Source organism: Apis florea, unplaced genomic scaffold, assembly GCF_048593485.1.
Source record: "Apis florea isolate Af1SG1 unplaced genomic scaffold, ASM4859348v1 contig_1794_pilon, whole genome shotgun sequence".
NCBI classification, from domain to species: domain Eukaryota; kingdom Metazoa; phylum Arthropoda; class Insecta; order Hymenoptera; family Apidae; genus Apis; species Apis florea.
Genome location: NW_028256482.1, coordinates 1405109 through 1428099, shown reverse-complemented (window position 1 = coordinate 1428099; position 22991 = coordinate 1405109). Strand labels below are relative to the sequence as shown.

General features: G+C 25.6%; 1 protein-coding gene and 2 long non-coding RNA genes across 6 annotated transcripts in view; 1 reads left to right on the top strand and 2 right to left on the bottom strand.

Annotated features, from left to right (window-relative positions):
- Window positions 1-12624, bottom strand: part of shn (zinc finger protein schnurri) — a 52836-nt gene extending 40212 nt beyond the window's left edge. For all 4 annotated transcript variants that reach the window (XM_086912811.1, XM_086912812.1, XM_086912823.1 and 1 more), the window contains exon 1: window positions 10952-12624. In XM_086912811.1, the coding sequence (XP_086768937.1) occupies window positions 10952-10961 (10 nt within the window). In that variant the 5' untranslated portion in view covers window positions 10962-12624. The remainder of the gene's footprint in view (window positions 1-10951) is intronic.
- LOC147658636 (uncharacterized) lies at window positions 1858-3407 on the bottom strand. Its single transcript, XR_015293576.1, has 2 exons — window positions 3236-3407; window positions 1858-2740 (listed from the first exon to the last, which is right to left on the bottom strand). It is a non-coding gene; the product is annotated as an uncharacterized LOC147658636 (long non-coding RNA).
- Window positions 12625-12769: 145 nt separating the features above from the next.
- Window positions 12770-13768, top strand: LOC147658635 (uncharacterized). Its single transcript, XR_015293493.1, has 2 exons — window positions 12770-13322; window positions 13410-13768. It is a non-coding gene; the product is annotated as an uncharacterized LOC147658635 (long non-coding RNA).
- Window positions 13769-22991: the final 9223 nt, after the last annotated feature.

Below are 22991 nucleotides of genomic sequence, written 5' to 3'. Positions count from 1 at the left end.
TGTAATATAATATAATATAATATAAAAATTTAAATTTAAAATTTTTTTAAATTATTTTTTTATTTTTTCCTGTCATAAATTTTTCTAAAAATCCATAATTTTATAAACAATTAGAAACAAATTTGATATTTTATTATTCAAATATAATATTACACAAATTTTTTTAATATTGAATAAAAAAAATATTTTATTATACCTAAAAATTAAACTTTTGTATTATTTGAGTTTCGGATACATTTTACAAAGTATTCTAAAAATTTCCATCTAACTCAACTTATCATTAAATTGCCACAGAAGTTAGCTGTTGATTGGTACATAACGTTACAGACAGAATAAAATCTCTTCGGTTACCATCGACGTTGAACCGTTAATGGGTTAAAGGTTAAAAAAGCGGGACACACCAATGATAAATAAGGACGCAGGAACGACGTTGATAAAAGTTGGAAGAGTTCAATGACAATTAAATATCAATCAGAAATCAAAATGAAAATTTTAAATTTATAATTTGGAATGATTGATCTAAAGTATTTTGGATAAAAAGAGTAGCGTAATTGCTATTTAAATGCTATGTAAATATAAATTTTATATGCTTCATAAATTTTAAAAATAAAAAGATTCTTTAGTTAAAATAGAAAATATAAAATGTATTTAGAAAATATAATTACATTTATAAAATATTTCATAAATTTTCTCATTAAACTAAATAATAAACTAAATAATATCTTAATTTTATTTTATTAAAAATTTATAAAGCATTTTAAAATTGCAATTTAATTTTTATGTTTGAACATCTTTTATTTCTAAAAAATATTTGCATATATATTTTTAAAGAATTCGAATTAAGTTATTAAATATATTACAATGAATGAAAATGTACATAAATTTTTTTTTTAAAAAGAATATATATTTAAAATTGATTTTCAATTTAATATTGAAAGTTATACATAGCGTTTTTATGATTGGAAAATTATTTTAAAAAAATAATTTTATTTATATTATAAGACATAAAGTATTAATTAAAGATATAAAAATTTGATATTGTGTTTATATAATATGAATATTTATTATTAATTGTTCTATATCTAAATTGTTCTATATTTATATTTAATAATATTTTAATAATAAAATTATTTTTTGGTTTATAATATTTATTAAATGTTTTCTTATACATAAATATAAAAAAATTCCTTAAAATTTCTGATATTTAATTTAGGACTATAAGATATAATATTAAAAATTAAAATCAATATAAAATAATTATATTTATATCAATAAATCAAAAGTAAAAAAAAACAACTTTATCAAATACATTAATTATTTATTTGTATCAAAAACTTTGTTAGAATTGAAATATTCTTCGTACCAATTCAGACTTAGAAATTTCGCATAGGATAAATTTATATATAGGTGGAAGATTTTTTATTCCGTTTCTGCATTAAACTAAGAAAAAAATATATAAGCTGCAGCAGTCTGCAATCTATTTATGGATGAGAAGCATTGGAATGAATCACTGTCTACCGATAAGCATTCTTTTTTTGTCTTCAAATAATTTAGTCGAAACAAGACTTAGATATTCTATTTAACCTATATCAGTTATTTTTCATATAAAATTATATTAATTATTTAGGCATACTAATATCTTTACGAAATTGTATAACTTGTAAAAAATATATTTAAATATACATATTTAAATTGTGTTTATATTTAAATACATACATTATGCTACAATAGAAAACAAATAGATTTGTTATTCATATAATAGAAATATAAGTATTCTTCTTATCAATTATAATTTTTTTCTAAAATGCATAATATGTATCAAAAATTAGAAATGAAAACAATTTTACAAGTACGATAATTGTTGAATGTTTAATTAATTAATTTCTCATTTATTTTCTATAAAAAATACAAAATATATTTCCAATTATTATGTTGTAAAAACATTCGCATTAACAGAATAATGGTTGGCAATAATTTAGATAATAAGAATTTAATTTAATTTTAATTTAATTTAATTAAAGTTCGTGTAATCCATTAGAATTTCATTCGTATAAATAAAGTTTCGTGGAGAGTAACGATAAAATAAAGCACGTCAAGACAATTGTGACGACAGTAATTCGTATAGTGCTGCCATCGGTAGAGAAGCGGGAGATTCCCGCCGCAAGCAAGTGAGTCACACGTAGGACTGGGCTCGCTCGTCTGACGAAGCGTCCTTCCACGTCCCTCGGTCTGATCAACTACATTCTCCTCACTTCCCCGCATCCCTGTTTAGACGAAGCGCCAACACCCTCCCCGCGAGCGTCTTGCCAGCAGCCGAGCATACCCGGAGACGGTTGTCAGTTCCCCCGCTGTGTCTCCGTGAGTCGACAATACTCGACTTGACTCGGCTCCGCTCGCCTTGCCAGCCACGAGGAAACCCCCAACTTTTCCCCACCCAATCCTCACCTCGCCGCGCTCACACTCTCGCTGCTCTTCGCTCCTCGCTTCCTTCTCCCATAGATCCCTTTCCAAGAAGAGAAGCAGTAAACTCGGCGTAAATTCGCATCGGTTCGACTTGCGCCGCGTCGCTCCAATAGAGCGGTGAACGGATGATATTAGGTCACGCACCCCGTATATCGTCTATGTGCCCTAGGCCGTTCACGGCCGTGTGTCCACGGAATTCCCTGTTGTTTTTAAGAGCCACGGATCACCTCGCTACCTATTATTACGAGCGTTTTCGAGGCGCGATTTCGAGCGCAATCTGGAATGCACGACTTTCATAATTCGTTGCAAACTGTTTTATTCTTTATACAAATTATAATATTAACATGATGACTTTTTTCTTCTTTGTATCGAGATAATTTTTTTATGTATTTTTTAAACATAATTCGAAATGATTAAAACTAGTTTGAATGAATTACGAGTTAGAATAGAGAAATCGGATGAAAGGAATTTTTTTTAAATTTAATATTGTTTCTGAAATAATTTTTTTAATAATAATAAGTTTAATGAATATAATAATGATGATAAATAAAAAAAATTTTATTATTATCGTTAAATTTTAGTAATGTCTTATAATTACTTAATAATATCATTTTTAATATAAAATTAAAAAGACGAAAGCATAATCTTTTTTTTTAAACAATGTTTTTAAAAAATTGAAAATATTTTTGAAAAATTAATACGTCATAATGGAATAATAGAGTAAAAAATAATAAAAAATGGATATTACTGCAGAGAATTTTTCTAAACTTACATGCTTTTAAGAATGTAAATATCACAATAATGTAAGTGGTTTTACCAAGAAATATTCATAATTGACAGTTGATACTCAAGCTGGCAGATTGCTACTGAACATTGAAGATGCTCTAAAGATAAATATATAACTTAAAAATAGAATTGCTTGTTTTGTATCTTTGCCACAAGTAAGTAATTTCTATATATTTCACTGTATTATATAGTATTTTTAAGATTTGAATAAAAATTCTTAAATATTTTTTCTTTTTATCCTTATTCTTTAATGTTTGTTATTAATCAGAATAAAAATATATAAATAGTAAAGAAATAAAAAATAACAATAATTCACGATAAATATCATATTTTTATTTCTATTATTGATTCTTCTAACAATTTTATTATTTCTTTTTCACATATTTTATATTATACAAATAATTTTTTAAACAAATAGTAATTTTTTTTATTTTTTATTTTTATTTAAAAATAAAATATGACAAAATATTATTTTTATTTTTATTTTACCATTCATATTAGTATAATGTGAAATTAATAGTTCACAATAATTCAGTGAACAAGAATGTTAAGAATTCGATTATCTTTTTAAAATAGATTCATTCCACCTATTCATTCATCTTTTCATTTTGCTATTATTTCGTTTCAACGTTGAAATATTTTCGTAACTCGTAATAAATTTATATTTCTAAAAAAATTATAAAAAAAAATAATTAAAAATTAAAAACTGATAAATATTGTATCTTTTTATTAATGAATTTCATATGGCATTCTTAGTTTCTCATCGTTGTAATAGCATTCATTGCACGGTAATGATGGAATACTATACATATGTATGTGAATGGGTGATTAGGTCACAAGTCCTAAGCACAGCATATCGTAGGACATTCACAGCCAAGAATCGTTCATTGTTTACTCACAGTTTATTCATTAATACTATGATGAAAAACATCTTTAACTGTTCTTTTTATTAACTAGAATGATTTATAAGACCGATTACAATATTCGAAGAAGTAAATAAATAATTAATAAAGAAGAAGAAAAATTATTTTTTTTTATTATCGCATGATAATAATATCATCTGTATTCCTAAATATTTATAAATATTTCAAACAATATTGATAGAAAATTAATTGTTTTTTTATATATTCTTTCATATCTAAACTTCTTTCTTATGCTTCTTTCAATATTATTCAATTATTTTTAGTTCTATATTAATATTGGATAATCTCTTTTATATTAAAAAAATATATTAAATATAATGTAATTAAGTAAAGAAAAAACATTGAAAAAACTTATAAATAATTCGTTTAACTAAATAATTTAATCAGTATCATTTATATTTATAAATTTTAATATAAAATTATCGTAGATTTTTCAATCTTAAAAGTAATAAATATTATTACATGCACAAAGAAGGAATTAAAGTAAGAATTATTAGATATAATATGTTAGAAATAAAAGAGATTTCTTTCTAAATTTACTTTTACTTGTCAATCAAGATATCAATCCATTGAACGAATATTTTAATCTAAGATTATTAAATTTTTTCTTCAATATCTCTTTTAAATGAAAAGTTGTAAAAATTCTTCATATAATTCTTCATTTATTGAGATTTCAAATATAAATTACGCAGTGACAAAATAACATTGATTAATCTAATCTTGATTTTCAACGAAGTACAATGTCATATCGCAAAACACATCGTTATCTTTGAAGTACAGTACATGATTTTCCATTGATTCTATAAATTTTTAACACATATTTTTAGCTAGGAATTGGAACAATTTATCAAAAAATTTCGCTATATATTTTTTATATTTATTTAGAGTATGTGTTTCCGTGGAAAATACGAATATCATAAAAATTTTAAAATAAATGTTAATTGTACTTTTTGATGTAAATCATTAAATGAAAACTAGAATGATACAAATTTTTTTTCATAAATTGTTACCATTCTCCTATTTTTATTGCTAATTTTCAATTAATATGAATAAATAAAAAGTAATGTAATAGTTTTTTTTATTGCAACCATTTATATTTCATTAGGAAAAACTATATATAATTAAATTAAAATTATATAATTTTTCAACTAGATTTAAAAACTCGATAAGATAATAATTTTATTACTAGAATAAGAATATGATGAGAAATATCTTGATGATTCATTCTTCCTATTCAGTTCCTTATATGACTCTTTATAAACTCTATTACATAATACATGAAATTATTTCCTGATATTTACCTATAATAATAAATAATTATTAATAATAATATTAATCTTTCCGAATTCTTTCTTATATTATACAGCAATGTTCAACATAAAAAGAAATAAGATATATACGTGGTTTTATATATATTCTTGGTTTCTTTAAAAACATTGTAATTTTTGCTGAAGAAAGAGAATTTAACTTATTGAACGCACATAAGCGTTCAGTTATAATGTATAATATATGTTCTTACATAGAAAATGCATATAAATTATATGTATATACTTATGTATATATATATATATATATATATATATATATATATATATATATATTTATATAGATATCTATAGTAATCGTTATGAACTAAGAATATATAACACGCTAAATAATATTTGCATTAAGATAAAAATATAAAAGATAAGAGAAGAAGACAGATAATTTGCATTTCGAAGAAAAACAAATTTACATGCAACATTTTTTTTTAACACAATTTATACAATTTTAATATCATTTTTAATTGAAAAATTACGAAAAAAAAAAAATTATGTCATTGAAGCCGTCAAAGTTAAAATCGAAAATCGAAAATACAGTTTGAACGAGAAAAGCGAGTGCATTCAAGTGCTTTTAAGCTTATTATATGGCTGTAACTACTTTATGGTATCACTGAACGAATGTACAATACGCATAACTAAATTTTCCAGATATTCGACATAGAACTCTAGCTATTAAAGCAAATTTGACCATCAGATTAAATATAGTTACATATTTAATTTTCTTGTCAAAGATAACCGTCATTTTATGTTTTAATCGAATTTAAGCATTTGCTTTTTTTATGCTTTTAATTTTTAATACCAAAATTCAAAACTTTACAACTGAAGTAAATGTGGATTTTTGACATTGACAATATTTGACATTTTTGGATTATTATATATTTAAAAAAAAAAATTCTACATCATGTATATAAATTAAGTACAGATATTGATAAATTTGGACTTGCCCTCATTTTATCATTTCATCAAATGTAGATTCGAACTTATTCTTACATTTAATATGAAATTTTTTTAAAATATAAATTATTATATTTCTTCATTAATTATTAAACTTATCTAGAATTAAAAAGTAAAAAATAACAAACAGTTAACTAAAATTTTCCATTGATGAATTTGTTAATATTAGAATTTCTCTTTCACACTTTTAAATAAAAAACGAGTAAATTAATTTTTCAAACTTTACTTTTAAATTATAAATAAATTTTAGACTTTCATTAAGTATATTTGAATGATATTTCGATAGAACTAGATTCCCCAAATCATTCATATGTGGCACCTGTGTGAAATAAGATTTGAATCTAGGCCAACGTTTCGCAACTGTTTTCCCAATTTTATTCCCGAATTTTTTCTTTAAACTTCTTAAAAACACGACGCATCAAAAACCTTACAAAAATTTCATTAAAGTTACTAATAATTGATTTAAATTTCATTGATTTCATAATGAATAACAATAATATAACAATAATCAAAATTAATCAAAATTCTTTAATAAATCAATGAATTTCGTGCATGTGTAATACATAAATTTCTTAAATAATAATACCTCCATATCAATGATTGATAAAATTATTACGAATCCTATAAAATTATGATTTATTCGAATTTCAATCAAGAATAAAATTGAAAACATAGGAATCCTAAATGATATTTTTTTCGTTATTAAATATATTTTTGTTTTTAACATATCACAATCATTTTAAGTAGCAAGTTTGTTGAAATCAAATGCGAATCTAATGTTTTAAAATTTAAAATAAATTGCAACAAATTAAGTGTAAAAAGATAAAAAAATTTTCATTGTCAAATTATATGATTTTAAATATTAAAATCATAATTTTGGTTATAATTACAAATAAAAAAATGTAAAATATATTTTACTATATATTTCATAATACTTAATACTATTTGTTTAATAATACATAATAATAATAATAAAATATAATAATATATTATGAAAATAATATTTTTTAGAATAGAAACTAGATACGTACTATAATTCAAATTCATTATTAACTTCAAATAATTAATAATCTCGAAATATTCAAAATAATTTAATCATTCACAATATGTTAAAATTATCGTATAAAATAATGTGATCCAGTTAATAATATTTCTTCATTTTAAATTAATTTTATCTCGAATTTACACAAAACTTTCATCATAGAAAAAATTTTCAAACCTATAAATATCAACGGAATTTCTTCTTAGAAAATCTGCAACATATACACATTATATGTATATGTATTATTTGCGCCTTTAATATCGAGATGCTAAGAAAACTTTTTTCACAATTTAATCTTACAATGAGAATTGAAAACAATATTTTATATATTTATAATTTTGAATATGTATAAATAATATTTTAATATTGTTATTTATAATATTATATAAATTGAAAAATTTTTACTTGTGTATATTATTGTATAATTTTCTTTTTAACGATGTAATTTTATGACTAAGAATTAGATAATTTTCATAAAATTTTAGTAAAAAAAAAAAAAAAATTATTATTATTCAAATAATATACATTGCATTATTTATATCGAATCAAAAGTATATTATTATGAAATATATAACGCACTTCAATGTAATAATTTATAAATTATACACGATTAACGTTACTGTCAATCAAATATGTATATACAAATAAATGACAAAAATTACGAAATATTCAAACGTAGAATGTACAAATTGTATTTCTTAGTATTTCGTCACATATCTTTCATGATTTAAATATTTGAATGAATAAATGAATATTTTAAATATTTAAAATCAATATTTAAAATATAAAAAATAAATATGATTATTTGCATTCACAGAATATTATTTTAATAATGAAAATATAAAATGATAAAATGATAAAATAAAATAATAAAATAAAAATAGTTTCATTTCACAATTATATTTATATTGTGTATATGTATTCATTCTTTCTTAACTTCTTAATCTGACAGAAATATAAAAAAAATTTTGTTCCCGGTTTTAAATATTGGCACGTGTCTCAGTTTGTTTGTTTGTTTGAATGGGACATGTTCCAGCAAAATTAAGTTTTAATTAAACACTCTCAATCTATTCTCATGCTTAATATAAAATATGTTATTGTGATGTTCAAAATCAAAAGAATTTAATTGAATGGAATTAATTATCTCATAGTATTAACTGGAAATATCTTCAGTTATATATAATACGAATTTTTACTATTCTGATTGAACAAATATTTTCCTTATAAAAATAACTCAACTGTAGTTATTTCCATAGTTAAAAAAAAATATTAAAAAAAAAATTGAAAAAATATAATGTAATATATACTATCAAAAATTATAAACTCACTATTCTTTTATTCAATTATTTTATTCAATTATTAAAGATAGAAATTTGCAAATATTTATTGCAAATTATATAATATATTTTTATTTACAGTTTTAAGTTATAATAGAATTATTTTTATAATAAAAAAATAAATAATAAATATTTAAAAATAATATTCTTTCAAATTTAATGGATCTGAAATATTTTTGTATATTTATTTTATACTTATTTTTTTATATTGTAAGAAGAATTTTATTATAATCTAAGACTATAAAGAACACATATATATTAGATAATAAATATTTAATTTTTTATTTTCAATAATTATTTATTAGTTAAAATAGTTATAAATATGTAATAAATTCACAATTTTGTTGTAATAATGTTTAATCGGATTAAGTAGTTCAAGATACGAAACGTACGAAACATTTACTTATAATATATGATAGCTTGAAAATATTCACATATATTGATGAAATTAATTATAAAATATTCATTTATTTCCTATTAATATGTAGAGTAATATAATGTAAATATATAGTTAAGAAAATAGTGTAAAAAATGCAAGAAAAAGATTTTTAATATATCATTGTGGTGTAAACAAAGAAAAAAATGTCAAAATATTAATCTAAGAATAAATTCACTAGTAAAATAGCTAAAAAATAACTTTTATTCTCCAGTATAATAAAGCAGTTCTTCATTGTATATAGAATTACAAAGAACTATTTGAATTTTAAAAATATACTAATTAGGTGTAAGATTAATATAAAAAATTTGTGGAAAAAATTTAGCAGAAGATAATAAATAATGATATTTAAAAGTTGAAAAATGCATATATTTATAAATGCATATATTTGTAGTAATTAAAAAAGTTAATAAATTATTGTGTACTAAATATGTATATATATATATTTATATTAAATATAATCGATTTACTCCAAATATTCGTGAATAATAGTGAAAAATTTTTATATATTTATATTTAAAATATAATAAATATAATTCATAGATTTTATTTTATAAAATATTGATAAATATACAATAAAAAAAGATATTATTCAATTGCATTGAATAAATTATTCATATATACTTGTATATATATAAAAAAGGTATGTACATACTTTTATATAATTCATTGAAATGATACAAAGACTTAATATCTTTTATTTTTAAATAATGATTTAAAATATAATGTTTACAAATGCAATATAGTTAAAAAGATATTAAAATAATAATTTAAAAATAACTAATAATTAAAAAAGAGAAAAATGATTAATTTGATATCCTTTCCTCGCAAATTATCTAATTAAACAAATAAAGAATTTCAATAATTCCTAGGTTAGTCATTCTAATTGTTCGATTTCGATTTTATACAGCAGTCGACGATCAGTCGTCGGTGTCGTGTCACCTACAAGCGTGGCGCGTCGCTAGGTATCTTTCTGGCGTAGCATGAAAATAGCCAAGCGTACTTGGAATATCGCGCGGCCTACGCGTTAGGCATGCTACAACGGCGTTCACCGAGTGCTCACCAAGCGTAAGCGAGTGCGAGAGAGCGCGAGAGATTACACGGTTCCTTCGAGGAGTGGGAAATACGTACGAGGGAAGACCGTTGAGGAAAAAGAAAGAAACTGAGCTTGAATACGAGAAGAGGACAGAAAACCGAGAGGGGGAAGAAAGGCCATGAAGCGGAGACAGGTAGATAAATGCGGTTTATGCTGGGAAGGAAGAAGACAGACGGCACTGTTGTCGCGCCGTATCTCGCAAGTATACGGGGTCAGAGACGAGAAGAGGGACAATTGCGAGAATCGGCCAAAGAACGAAAGAAAGAAAGAAAGATAGGAAGAGAGGAGAGATAAAAAGAGAGGGATAGATTCTAAGAGGGTCGGCAAACGGGAAGTTACAAGGGAGGTGGAACACGAACGAAGACAGAGATGGAGATAGAGACAAGAAGAAAGAGAGCAAATAGGAGATTCCAAGAGAGGAAAGGATTCATACACGCGCGCGGGCAGGTATACAAGAGAAAAGGAGAGAGAGAGACGAGATAGAAAGAAAAGGAAAGATCGAAGGAAAGGAAAGACTGGATAAGAAGCGAGAAAAACAGAGCGAAAGAAAGAGAAAGAGATATAGGAGAGAGGAGTATAGCTCATGGTTCACCTGTCGTCATGGCAACGCCGCTTCGCCGCTCACTTGTTACTCCATCGGCATAGCTCGGACCTCGGTCCTCTCGCAGCCTCCGCAGGAATACGAACGCGAGTCACGATCCATTATAGGAGAGACCGAGATGCAGACGCCTCCAGTTTGTCGGTTACGATGATCCGTTTTTACTCAAATCAAAAAATGTCAGGCTGATAAAAATGAGTGAAGAATCACACTTTGCTTTTTTTCATTCTTCGATTCGCACTACGTTATCACAGAACACTCACTACCGAAATTTCTGATACGATAACCAATCGCCGTCTATTCAATATTCAAGTCTTCATTCACTATTTTTACACAGGGTGCAAATGAAAAAATTTTCTGTACATATAAATATACTATCTCTCTGTCTTTTGTCTTCTTATATGACCACGATCGCAATAGTACCAAACATATTAGAGTAACGTATCACAGAAGAAGCACAATAATGATTTCCTTGGAAGAAAATCGGAAAGGAGACACCCTCTTCGGTTACTCTTTATTTGCCTGTCCCCCTGGCGCGTACTTAAGCCGAAGTCACTCTTCTATTTTAAGCTCCACATTTGCCCCGTCGTCTGCGTCTCTTGGCTCTACTCTCCTCGCTCTTTCTTTCTTACAGAAACATGAGAGCAACACAGAGAGACATGCACTATCCTTTTCTCTTTGGTACGCGGTGGGACACAAAGTCGCGACTCCTCTCTCGTTATCCACTTACTAGCGCGTCAATCTGTTTGCTATGCAAATCCCGTCCGACCGGTGCTGACGTAGACGGTAACACCAACGCAGAAACGAGTCCGTCGACGATATCTCCTACTAACACACTTAACGGCGAGCAGTTAGTCATTGCCCGCGTAGCACACACGTAGAAAATATAATTGGCTACCACGACGGACCACGCAGCAATTCCACACGGGTTCTCCTTTAGCCCCACCACTCTTCTGTTCGGCAACACTGATACCGAAACCACTACACAACTCTTACCAGCACCAATACTATTCTGACAGATACTGTTGTCGTTACTACTACGATTACTATCGCCAGCAGTAATATAACGAACACATCGACTTGAACGTGTCGGTAAACGCACCGCGAACTCCACAAATGAATTCCTCTTACGACTTACACGGCTCCACGACTCTTGTCTGACGTCATTGGCGCCTAATCGCGACATATTTCGTGTACTTACCACTTCGTGTACTTCTCTCGAACGTGCACCTCGTGTTTTTCTCCAACGATATATCTTTCTTATGTCATTCCTCTTCCTTTTGTCACATGGGTCCCAAGAATAATATATAACGATACGATTTCAGTCAATGATTCAACAAGTATCCATCACGGAATTTTCTTTTTTTCTTTTTTTTTTTTTTTTCACACGAATTTTCTGTGGTAGAGACTTATAGAAGTCAATTTCCGCGTTTCGACGAATCTTCGCTCGGCAGATAACAAAGACAACGATGCTTTGAGCGAATAATTGTGATACACTATAAGCATTGCGATTCCTCGTTTATTCATCCTTGATTCAAACGGCAAGGAATTGATTCGATCCACCGTAAGGTAGGATCTCGAAGCGCGTGTCGCGTATCGAGCATTTGATCCGCGCCACTCACTCGGCACAGAATCAATCCGCTATCCGCCGTGTCTACTACGTTACTACTCATCACTCTTCCTGTAAGATAATTCCTGTTCAACAACACTACACGCACTTTCCACGCTCCTGTTGGTCGACACCACCACCACTACCACCACCACCACTACTACTATCACCACAATCTCTTCCCACCCAACGAAGATGCTCGTGTAGTACGACTGCTTTGCAATACGGATGCGCGCTCTCCTATCGGGTTTTCAACAAGTGATCGCAGCAGCAGTAATAGCAGAAGCGGCGGCGACGACGACGAACCGGCAGCTCGTCGTTCCAGGGTCGTTCGTCGGCGTATAGGTGGCACAGCACGCGCATGCTACACCTCCTGACGGCGTTGTTATTATTGCGTAACTGGCGGCCCGCTAAGTCGAGTGTGCTGCTGCCAGCAGCAGAGAAAGAGAGAGAGAGAGAGGGGAGGTCGCGAGAGCGAGGTAACAGCAGCCGTGGGTGAACCAGTGGGCGAGTATCTCTGACGAGAGAGCAATGAGCGTGCGAGCAGTGCGCCGTCTGGCGTGGCTGACGACAGTCTACTGCCTTCCAAGAACCACGAGGCGATTCCGTGTATCGAACGCGCACTGCCGAGCCACTGAAGGGATGGACTCGAACCATCAGAGTGGGGGATCCTGGTGGGACGACAGGGGACGGATTCGACGTTCAGACGAGCATAAAGCCCTATCCACACGCATTCACTCTTTCGAAACGCTCTCGGTATATGTATATGTATATATGTACACTGTTCGTGAGTTATAACGGGTTCTCTGCGATAGGTTAATACTCCACGTTCGAACTTTTCAGCCGATTTCTCAGATTTACAGCTGTTTAGTAATATGCAATTACATCGAGGGAAATGCCAATTTAAAAATGTGGTCAATTAGTTACAATTTTTAATATTTCAGATATATAATTTATATTTTAGTGTATTTTAAATTATCGATAAATTTTTGTTATATGTTTTTCTTTTGCTCATTTCAAAATATATAATAATATATTGTAAATATATTGTAAATACATACATACATAAATATTATAATAATTATACTGAGAAAAAATATTCTTTATAATTAATTACATATGTGTTATTTAAATGTTATATAAAAAAATTGTAATTTATTAAAAAATACTATAATATTTTCATAAATAATATTCTTCTCAAATTTCGATAATATTTATATTTTGTTTTATTATTCAAAGGTTCGTTGATAAAAATTTTAATGACGTAAATAAGATATTGATTATTATAAATATTAATCATTAATTATTCCAAATAGAAATCAATTTAAATTATTTATTTTCTTGAGTAATAATATTAAGCATTTATGTACTTTAATTTTATATAATTCATAATTTGTTTTAATTATAAAGTTAAATAGCAAATCATAAACAGTTTTTTTTAATTTACATAAACTATGCAATTTTTATATATACAATGCAATATATTTCATATCATCTGAAAACTTATACTTTTGTATTGTATAATAAAACGTGGAAAAAATATGTGGATAAACATTAACACTGACCGGTATCAGAAAGTTTTCGGAGAAAATTACGGATACGTAAGTTAAAATCTTTAGGAACGCAGTCTGTACTAAATTCTTTCTGATTTATACTTCATATTCGAAGACGATAATGAGACTTTTAACTATAAATTTACATACTGAATGAAAAATCAAGAAAATATCTCAATTCCTTACACATTTTTTACGTCACATAGATTTTCTTGGCGTCATTGCGTAAATTATAAATGAGATTTGTGATTAATTTGTTTCTTAATATTAAATTATTTAACATTAATTATTATTCGGATTAATTCGAAGAAAAATTTAGTCAAATAAATAATTTTTCGAATAATCAATTAGGAAAAATCAAATTTACTGATATACTGTTACGAAACAATTAAAAATTAAACAATTTTTAAATATGAATGCTTATTATATAAAAAAATAAATTTAGTGAGAGAAATGTATTATGAAAAATGAATTAATCGTTATTAAATATTATTCCAGAATGCAAATATGTATTTATAATTGAATGTTCATCATGTGTGCAGATAATCGATCATTTAAATAATGAAATTTTTTTAATATTAAAATAATATTATTAATCATTTAAATTTTTAAATTTCAAAAGTTATCCTTACATTTTATCGATCTATTCTATTGTTCTATTAATCTTTTATCACTAATTTTAATATTGAAATATTGTAATTTACAATATTTTTAATCATAAAAAAAATTAAATTATATTTTTATAAATTCCTATTGAAAAATGAATACAATTTTTATTATACACGTCTTTTATTATATTAAAATATATATTATACGATGAATTTGTTGAAGTATTACTTCCAACATGAATGGACTTTTTTAAATATTTCGTTATACATATTGTATAACGAAAAAAATAAAAAAAAAAATGACAAATGACTTTAAAAAGAAAAATAAAAAAAACTTATTTACACTTTTGTGAATTCAAATAGAATTTTTTTTAAACACTTTGCTATAATATATAAACAATATAAAAAATAAATCAAAAAGTTTGCTTTTCAATAACCGTGAAAGATAAAATAAAAAATAAAAAATAATTTGTGCTAACGTAATTTTGTTTTTTATTATATTATCTGGATTATGTTAATCAAGAGATTATATCATATCAATTTTCTTAAAATTTTTTTTAAAATCATTGCAATTCGATAACAAATTTGTTCATTTTTTCATCACATATCACATCATAAAAAATTTCAATTGAAATTCTTAATGAGAAAATAATATTTCCATGAATTTAAAAATATCCTGTTCTATTCTTATTTTAATTCTATATTTTCATAATGACGTAAAAAAAATATGAGAAAGAAATTGACAAAATTCTGTGACATCGTGTTCAAATATATATATATAGTACCGTTATAAATACTAATATGAGAAGAGAGAATAACAGGTAAATAGGAAATCTTTGTGATAATCTACCTTATCTATTCCGGATCGGTAAAGCCAAGGACAGACGCAGTCTTCTAAGGTGTCGCTTCAACTATGTTTCATCGTCCCTGTTCGAGACTTGTACAGGGAGTAGCTGCTATCTAACAAATACATACAACCTTCTTCTCACGCGTCTGCCAGTCCCGGAAGGACGGCCTTCAGGGAGTTGACCTCTACGAAGCATCCGTTTCTCGGAAAGAATGATCGGAAGAAAATACTAATCATGAAAGTGAACAGGAAATAGAAAAGATAAATAATGATAAGACTTTCTAATGTTCCTGTCTTTTATTTATGATGATAATATAATAATGAAGTGAATTGAAGTTAATAATATTTGAGTGATAAAGAATGCTAATTGAAAATTATAATTATATACAGTTACGTATACGGAAAGATATATGAAGTTTAAATAATTTGAATAAACAATTAGATATTAAATGTTAGTAATAGTATTAAATATAGATATTGGATAATAATATGTAACAATGTGCAAAATTTAAACTTTTTAGTTTTCTAATTTTGAAATTTTATATGATAACAATATTACTAATATCAATTAATAATTTACAGTCTTGAATCTAGAATAGAGCTTCTGAATCTATCGCTTTGTTTACGTTTATTATATTACAAATAAAGTCATTCATATGTAAAATGTTCGCCAATGATTTTATGTTGAAAGAATTGATTACAGAATTTATGTTGATTGAATATTTTTTGCTTTTGGTGAAGAAGCTATTTTTTTTAAATACTTTGTATATATACAATAAACATATATAACTGAAAATTTATATATAGATATTATATATTGATTTAATGATTTTATATATAGATTTTTGGTGGAATTTATTTGAACAAATTGATTGCTAGAATTAACATAATAAAATCATTCTTTTAAAATCAATTTTCTTATCAGAAACACTAAAAATAGATTTTATATATATGTAAGTATTACATATATTTATTATATATATATCATTATATATGTTTTTAATAAAATATTTGAAATTTAATATACTAAATTAAAATAATATGAATATTATCTTAATTATACAAAAAGTTGCAAGTTTCAAGAATATAAACACGTTAAATATTTATTACTAATTTAAACAGATATTTGATGAATGAAAAATTTAACAAGATAAAAAAAGAAATAAGTAATAATTATATAAATTATTCTTAATTGATATTTCAAAAATTATTTTATATATAAATTGATAGAAAATATTTTCATGTATAATATAATACATATATTTGAAATAATTAATTTTGTAAATAGCTAATACAAAAATAAAAAACTATGTTTACGTGAAAAACGAAAGAGTAACTTTCACAATTTTTTATATAAACAACGATGAGTGTACGGCCCTGTAAAAAGAACAATAAGCAGTATACATTTGTAGTAGTAGAATATGAAGAAAGGCACGTTCAGTTGCATAGAATTTGTATGCGTATGTGGAAGATCCACATGTATAAAAGTGACTGCCATATGATGCACAGATCGTGCACGCTTTATGTAGTGATGGAATCAATTTGCAATTGAATTTTTTAAATCGATTCTTGAATTTAACAATAATAATATTATCGTTTAATGTTTATAACATATGAACATTTATTTGTCATTTTTAAATTCTCTTTTACTTTTTTTAATCATGCAATCATTTAACATTTACATTTATATTAATTCAAATACATTTTATATTCAAATTCTGACATACACGTATACATTTCTATCAATTTTATTTAATACAGATAAAATTATCAATATTAACAAAATTTTTCTACAATTATATTACGTTTAAATGATTAACATTATCGAATTCGAGAAAAGATAATAAAACCCAATAGAATGTTAAATTATTAAACAAATATTTTTCAAAAAGTTTGTAATATTTATTGGGATTACAGCGGATCGATCCCATCACTACACTGGAGTAGAGTAAGTACTCCTTACGGATCTTAGGACGTTGGGGCAGCGAGTGGAAATCAGGAGAGGCGTAAAGGAAGAAGGAAAGGAGGGGGAAAGTGCAGGGAGGAGTAGAACAGCAGGGCATTTCGTGGAATGTCCTAGCGTCTCGAACGAACAACAGCCGGACTCCTCCGGAACTCCGATCAAGCACAGGCCCACGTCTCTGGCTTGACTGGTTGGTTAGCTGGTTGGTTACGTCTACACAAGTCTGGTCGACTTCTATACGTATACGTTTCACGGTTCAGTTTACGTCGGCTCGACAATCATCGGTCGAGGTCTTCCTTCGTCTCTTCTCTTTCTTTCTTCCTTCTTCTTTTCTTCACGTAGTATATATATATATATATATGTCTTTCTCTCTCTCTCTTTTTCACACACATATATATATAGTATACTACACGACCAGTTTTTCTCTTCCCCTTCTCATCCTCGACCATCCTTTCTTCTTTGTCCTTTCTTTTCCTTCCACTTCTCTCCATCATCTCCTGATTCCTGTTTTTTATGCTCTTTTTTTTTCTTCTTCTATCTTTTTACGCGTATTTTTTTCATCATTTTTTTTCTACATTTATTACCTGCTTTCTCTTTTCATGTTGATTCTTCGCGATAGCTTTCCACTTTTCCATCGGCTTTTCTCCTTCTATCTACTTTCATTTTTCGAATTTTCGTTCTACTTTTTCGCTGGATTCTCTCCTTCATTCTTTAATCTTTTTCACTCTCAACTTTGGCTCAATTGTTCTATTTTTTTTTCGTTAAGTATTTTAATATTAATATCAATCCTTCATCGTGATAATTTGTTTGTTTTGATGTTAATGTTCATGTAAGATGTTACTGTACTATAATTATAATATTTTATTTTATGTTATTACAAATTTTTTTGATATATTTCATTAATAATGAAATTATTAATAAAACTGATCAATCAAATAATCAAGAAAAGAAATTTATTAATTGATCATAAAATACATATTGTAAAGATATATTTTAACGAAAAATATTATAGGTATATATACATATATATATGCATACATATAATACATTACGACAAAATTTATCGAATTTTTAAATATTTCGAAGATAAAAGAAGATATTAAAAAATATAATTATTCAAAAATTTGAAATAATCCAGCACAGGATATTTTTTCCTTTTCAACTCCATTTTAACTTTTTTACTTTATTTCTCGTAAACGCCCCTTTGAGCATCTTTCTAAGGAGAATTTCAACCGATAACAGATTCCACGAACTATCACGTTCCCGCTCTGTCTGAAATTCGATTTAAAATCGCACTGTCGTTCTCAACATCGCGCTCCGAATACGTAGCACCCTCTTTGTGGAACAGAAAGAGCATGGTTAAAAAATTCTGACCTACTATCGGTGACCTAATAATTACAAAAGTTGCTCGGAATCAAGTGGAATAAAGACATTTGCGGCATTCCCATTTTCCAAGGAATGCTCTTATTAAATGTTCCAGCTTTCCACGTGTCTCGACAGCCATTATTCGCTATCGAAGATAAAATCGAGTTTCTTCTTGCTGCTTACATAAGTGTATCAACTCGTCAATTAACACTGCTACCGTTTACCTGTTATATCGGTTGAACCAACTGGCGATCAACCACCTATGCTCCAGCAGAGAAGGGACCTTGAAGCGTGGAAACCGCAGGTGAAACGGATCCTTTCGTACCGTCTCTACACCTGCCTCTCGTCCCTCTTCAGGGAATTCCTTACCTGCTTTATAACCTCAAATGAAGTTTGAAATACGCGTGAGACACTTGGACGTCTTATCGATAAAATTAATCGATTGATTGGATATGAAATGCTTACTGTACTTACTCTATACGTTGGTTTTATCGAAAATATATCGATGCCTTCATTCTAGTATATATTAATATTTTTAACGATATATTTATATCATTTGAATTTTAAGTATTTTGTTTTTATTTAACATTTATTTAATATGAAAATGATTTATTATAATCAAATTTAAATGTTCATAATATATAATAATACGTATTTTTCTATTTAAAACAATGTTAATATTACAAATTTATTTATATTAAAGAAACATGATTGTAATATGAAAAAAAAATTATTTTTAAGTTTAATTTATGATTAGGTTAAATCATATAAGTTAGTATATATTGAATTTAAATATTTATAATCCCATGATAATACGTAATTGTCTAATTAGAATAATACATATAAAAAGATTAATTCGTTTAAGTATCAATAGTACAAAATTTGTTTATGTGAAGGTATTCAAAATAATTAGTAGAAGATGTACTGATTAGTATTAAGAACTAATTGGTATTAGAAAAATTGAATTTAATCTTTTAGATAGTCGAATGATTGCAATTGTTTTTTATATTAAATTTAAAATTATTAAAATTAATAATTTATTACACGTGTGCCTATTTTTAATTTTTATATTGTTTGGATACTGAATATCCATTATCTAAGTATATAAGTATATAAATTATAAAACTAAACCAAAATAATTTTATATTTAATTTTCGTCAAAATTTTTCGTTATCTATATAATATTAAAATGAAAATCGATACATAATTATTACGGTAAAATCGGAATAGATAAAAATTAATATTATACTTAGTTACATTTTTGCATAGACAAAAATTGGAACAATTAATATTTTACATGGAATTGGTTAATTTCAGAGTTAGATAAAATAAATTAAAACAAATGTTAGAGAACTAAAATATTTTTAGTAAGTAAATATTACTTGAACATACTATTTCATCTAATGTTGAAATCATGGACAAATATTATCTATTATTTACATTCAGATTAAATGTAAATAAAACATTTATTTTCCATTTAATCGAAACGCAATATATATCAAAGATGATTTTATTTTTTATTATATATTTTATTTTTTATTTCCTTACAATTTTTTATTATATTATATATATATATATATATATATATATATATAATTATACAATATAGCATCATTTCAATATATTGTATTTTAATGATGTTAAAAACGATAGTTAAAAATGATATTTAGTTATTTTTACCTATTTTTATTTAAAATATTGTTTCTTTATATTTCAATGAATATTTATTTCAAAATAATAAAAATATTTTTATAAATTGATATTAAAAAATATATTTGAAATACTATTTTTCAATGTATATTTTATTATTATTTTATTCGCAAAATCTTATAATTTCATTCGAATAAATAAGAATAAAAACATAATAGATAATTAAATTTAATTAAACATAACATATAAAAATTAATAAAAAAAATAGAAAATATAATAAATAATTAAATATTAAATAAAAATATTTATTTCTATTTATTTATTTAAAAAATCTTTCTCCCCATTTTAATTAATACAGTATTTTATAAAATTATCGTTTATTATATAACAAATACCAGTATGTATCATTGCTGTGTAACTGCTATGTTATCAGATATTTTAAAATCGTAGAATATAATTTATTATCTTGCAAGTGATTCAATCTTATATTATTTTGTGATCATATCAAGATTTTTGGACATTCTTTCATCTAAATAATTCAACTTTTACATGCTTTATTGTTTATACATATGTATGTATTTTTTAATATTAATCTTAAATATAGTCTTTTTTATTATATTTAGTCTTTTTTAACAACATGGTCATTTTTTGAAGGATACTATTACAGTTATATTATTATATTATTATTAAAACTAAAAGTTTAAGAAAAAAATATGAACATTGATATCTACATATATGTTTAAATATGTTTAAATATATATATATAATACGATAAAAACATTAGAAAATAAATAATAATTAAACAAATATTATTCAATTTGATAACTTTAAACGGATTATTTTTTAATCATATTTAAAATGATTAATAAATTGATAATTAATAAATTCGCATTTATAATTTATAATTATTCAATATTTTACATCTCTTTTCTTAATATATTATAAGCAATTTTTAAAAAGAATTTTATTATTATTTATATTGTATTAAATCTATTATTAATCTGTACCTATATATTTCTAATTATTTTAATCAAAATTATCTATATTTTTAATAATAATTTCAAAATCTATCTTACTTATCTTATCTAAATACTTATTTCAAATTAATTTAGTTTAATTTATGTCAATTTGAAATATATCAATGTATTTTCTAGAATTTTATTTTTTGCTCGGTAATTTAACAATCTATTAAGTGTAAATAATTATTTCTTATTTTCTATCTTAATTAAGAAATATTTTAAGTGAAGTGCATTTTTAATATTCTTAATAATTATAAATTATTCATAAAATTTTATAAAAATAAAAGAATAATTGATAATAAAAATACATATACATTAATAATAAAAAAATAAATATTTATTGGGTTGTACCATGCATGTCATACATGTTTTTGGTGATGTTTTTAATGGTGTATTAATCATAATAATATAAATTTATCAATTTACAATATTAAATTTATAATATTAAATTAAATAAGTTGTTGGTAAAAATCAATACTAAAAAATATATAACAAATTTTTGTTATAAAAGAAAGAAAACTCGCAAAGTATCTCGCGACGATAAGTCTGAAGTATACTTTTTTATTTATCATTTGTGTTCTTGGTGTTTCGATGGTTTTCAATATATCTATATATCAAACGTATAATATATTATGCGGTCAGTGAATCACATTTTTCGCATCTTTTTTCCTCTCCAATTCGAGTGCCTACGTACCAAATATTTTACTCGTCCATGTGTTCGCGATGAGTCAGGCGAAAACACACGTTCGCCGTGCACGAGCCAATACACGTTTAAATTCGCAAGAACCTTCGATACGATACGTCGTATTGCACACGAATCTCACGCCTCTATTATCGAACGAATTCCACGAAAGTCAACTGTTCAGTTTTGCGTATGAAACACGTCGAATATATATTTTAAAATAAAAGCCTCTCAAAAGTATCTTTTGTAAATAAATTCTGTAATGAAATGTGATTGATAATGACATTTTCAACATAATATGCATTAAAAAAGAATAATTTTCGAGAGTTTTATTCTTTAAATGAATTTTTAGAAAAAAGCACCTCTATGGATGCAACTATATTTAAGAATTTTATAAAAATTGCTCTCAAAAATATTTTTCGCAAGTGAATACTATAATGAGAGAAATTAATTTCGAAAGCTTAAAGGTTTAATAATTTTTGAAAATACAAATTTTTAAATGGATTTGCATTTTATATTTCTTGTTGAAAATTCGAATTTTGGAATCTATTTTCTTTTTTATATAGCTGATTTATGCGAGAAAATACTCGAAACAGGGATGCAATTCTTTCATATGAAATAAAACAAATATCGATAAGGAATTGTATTACGTAACATGTAAGCAAACATTTATATACACCTGTGTTTATAAATTAATTGTTTTACTTCTTAATGTCTAAATTTTATTTTTCAAAAGCA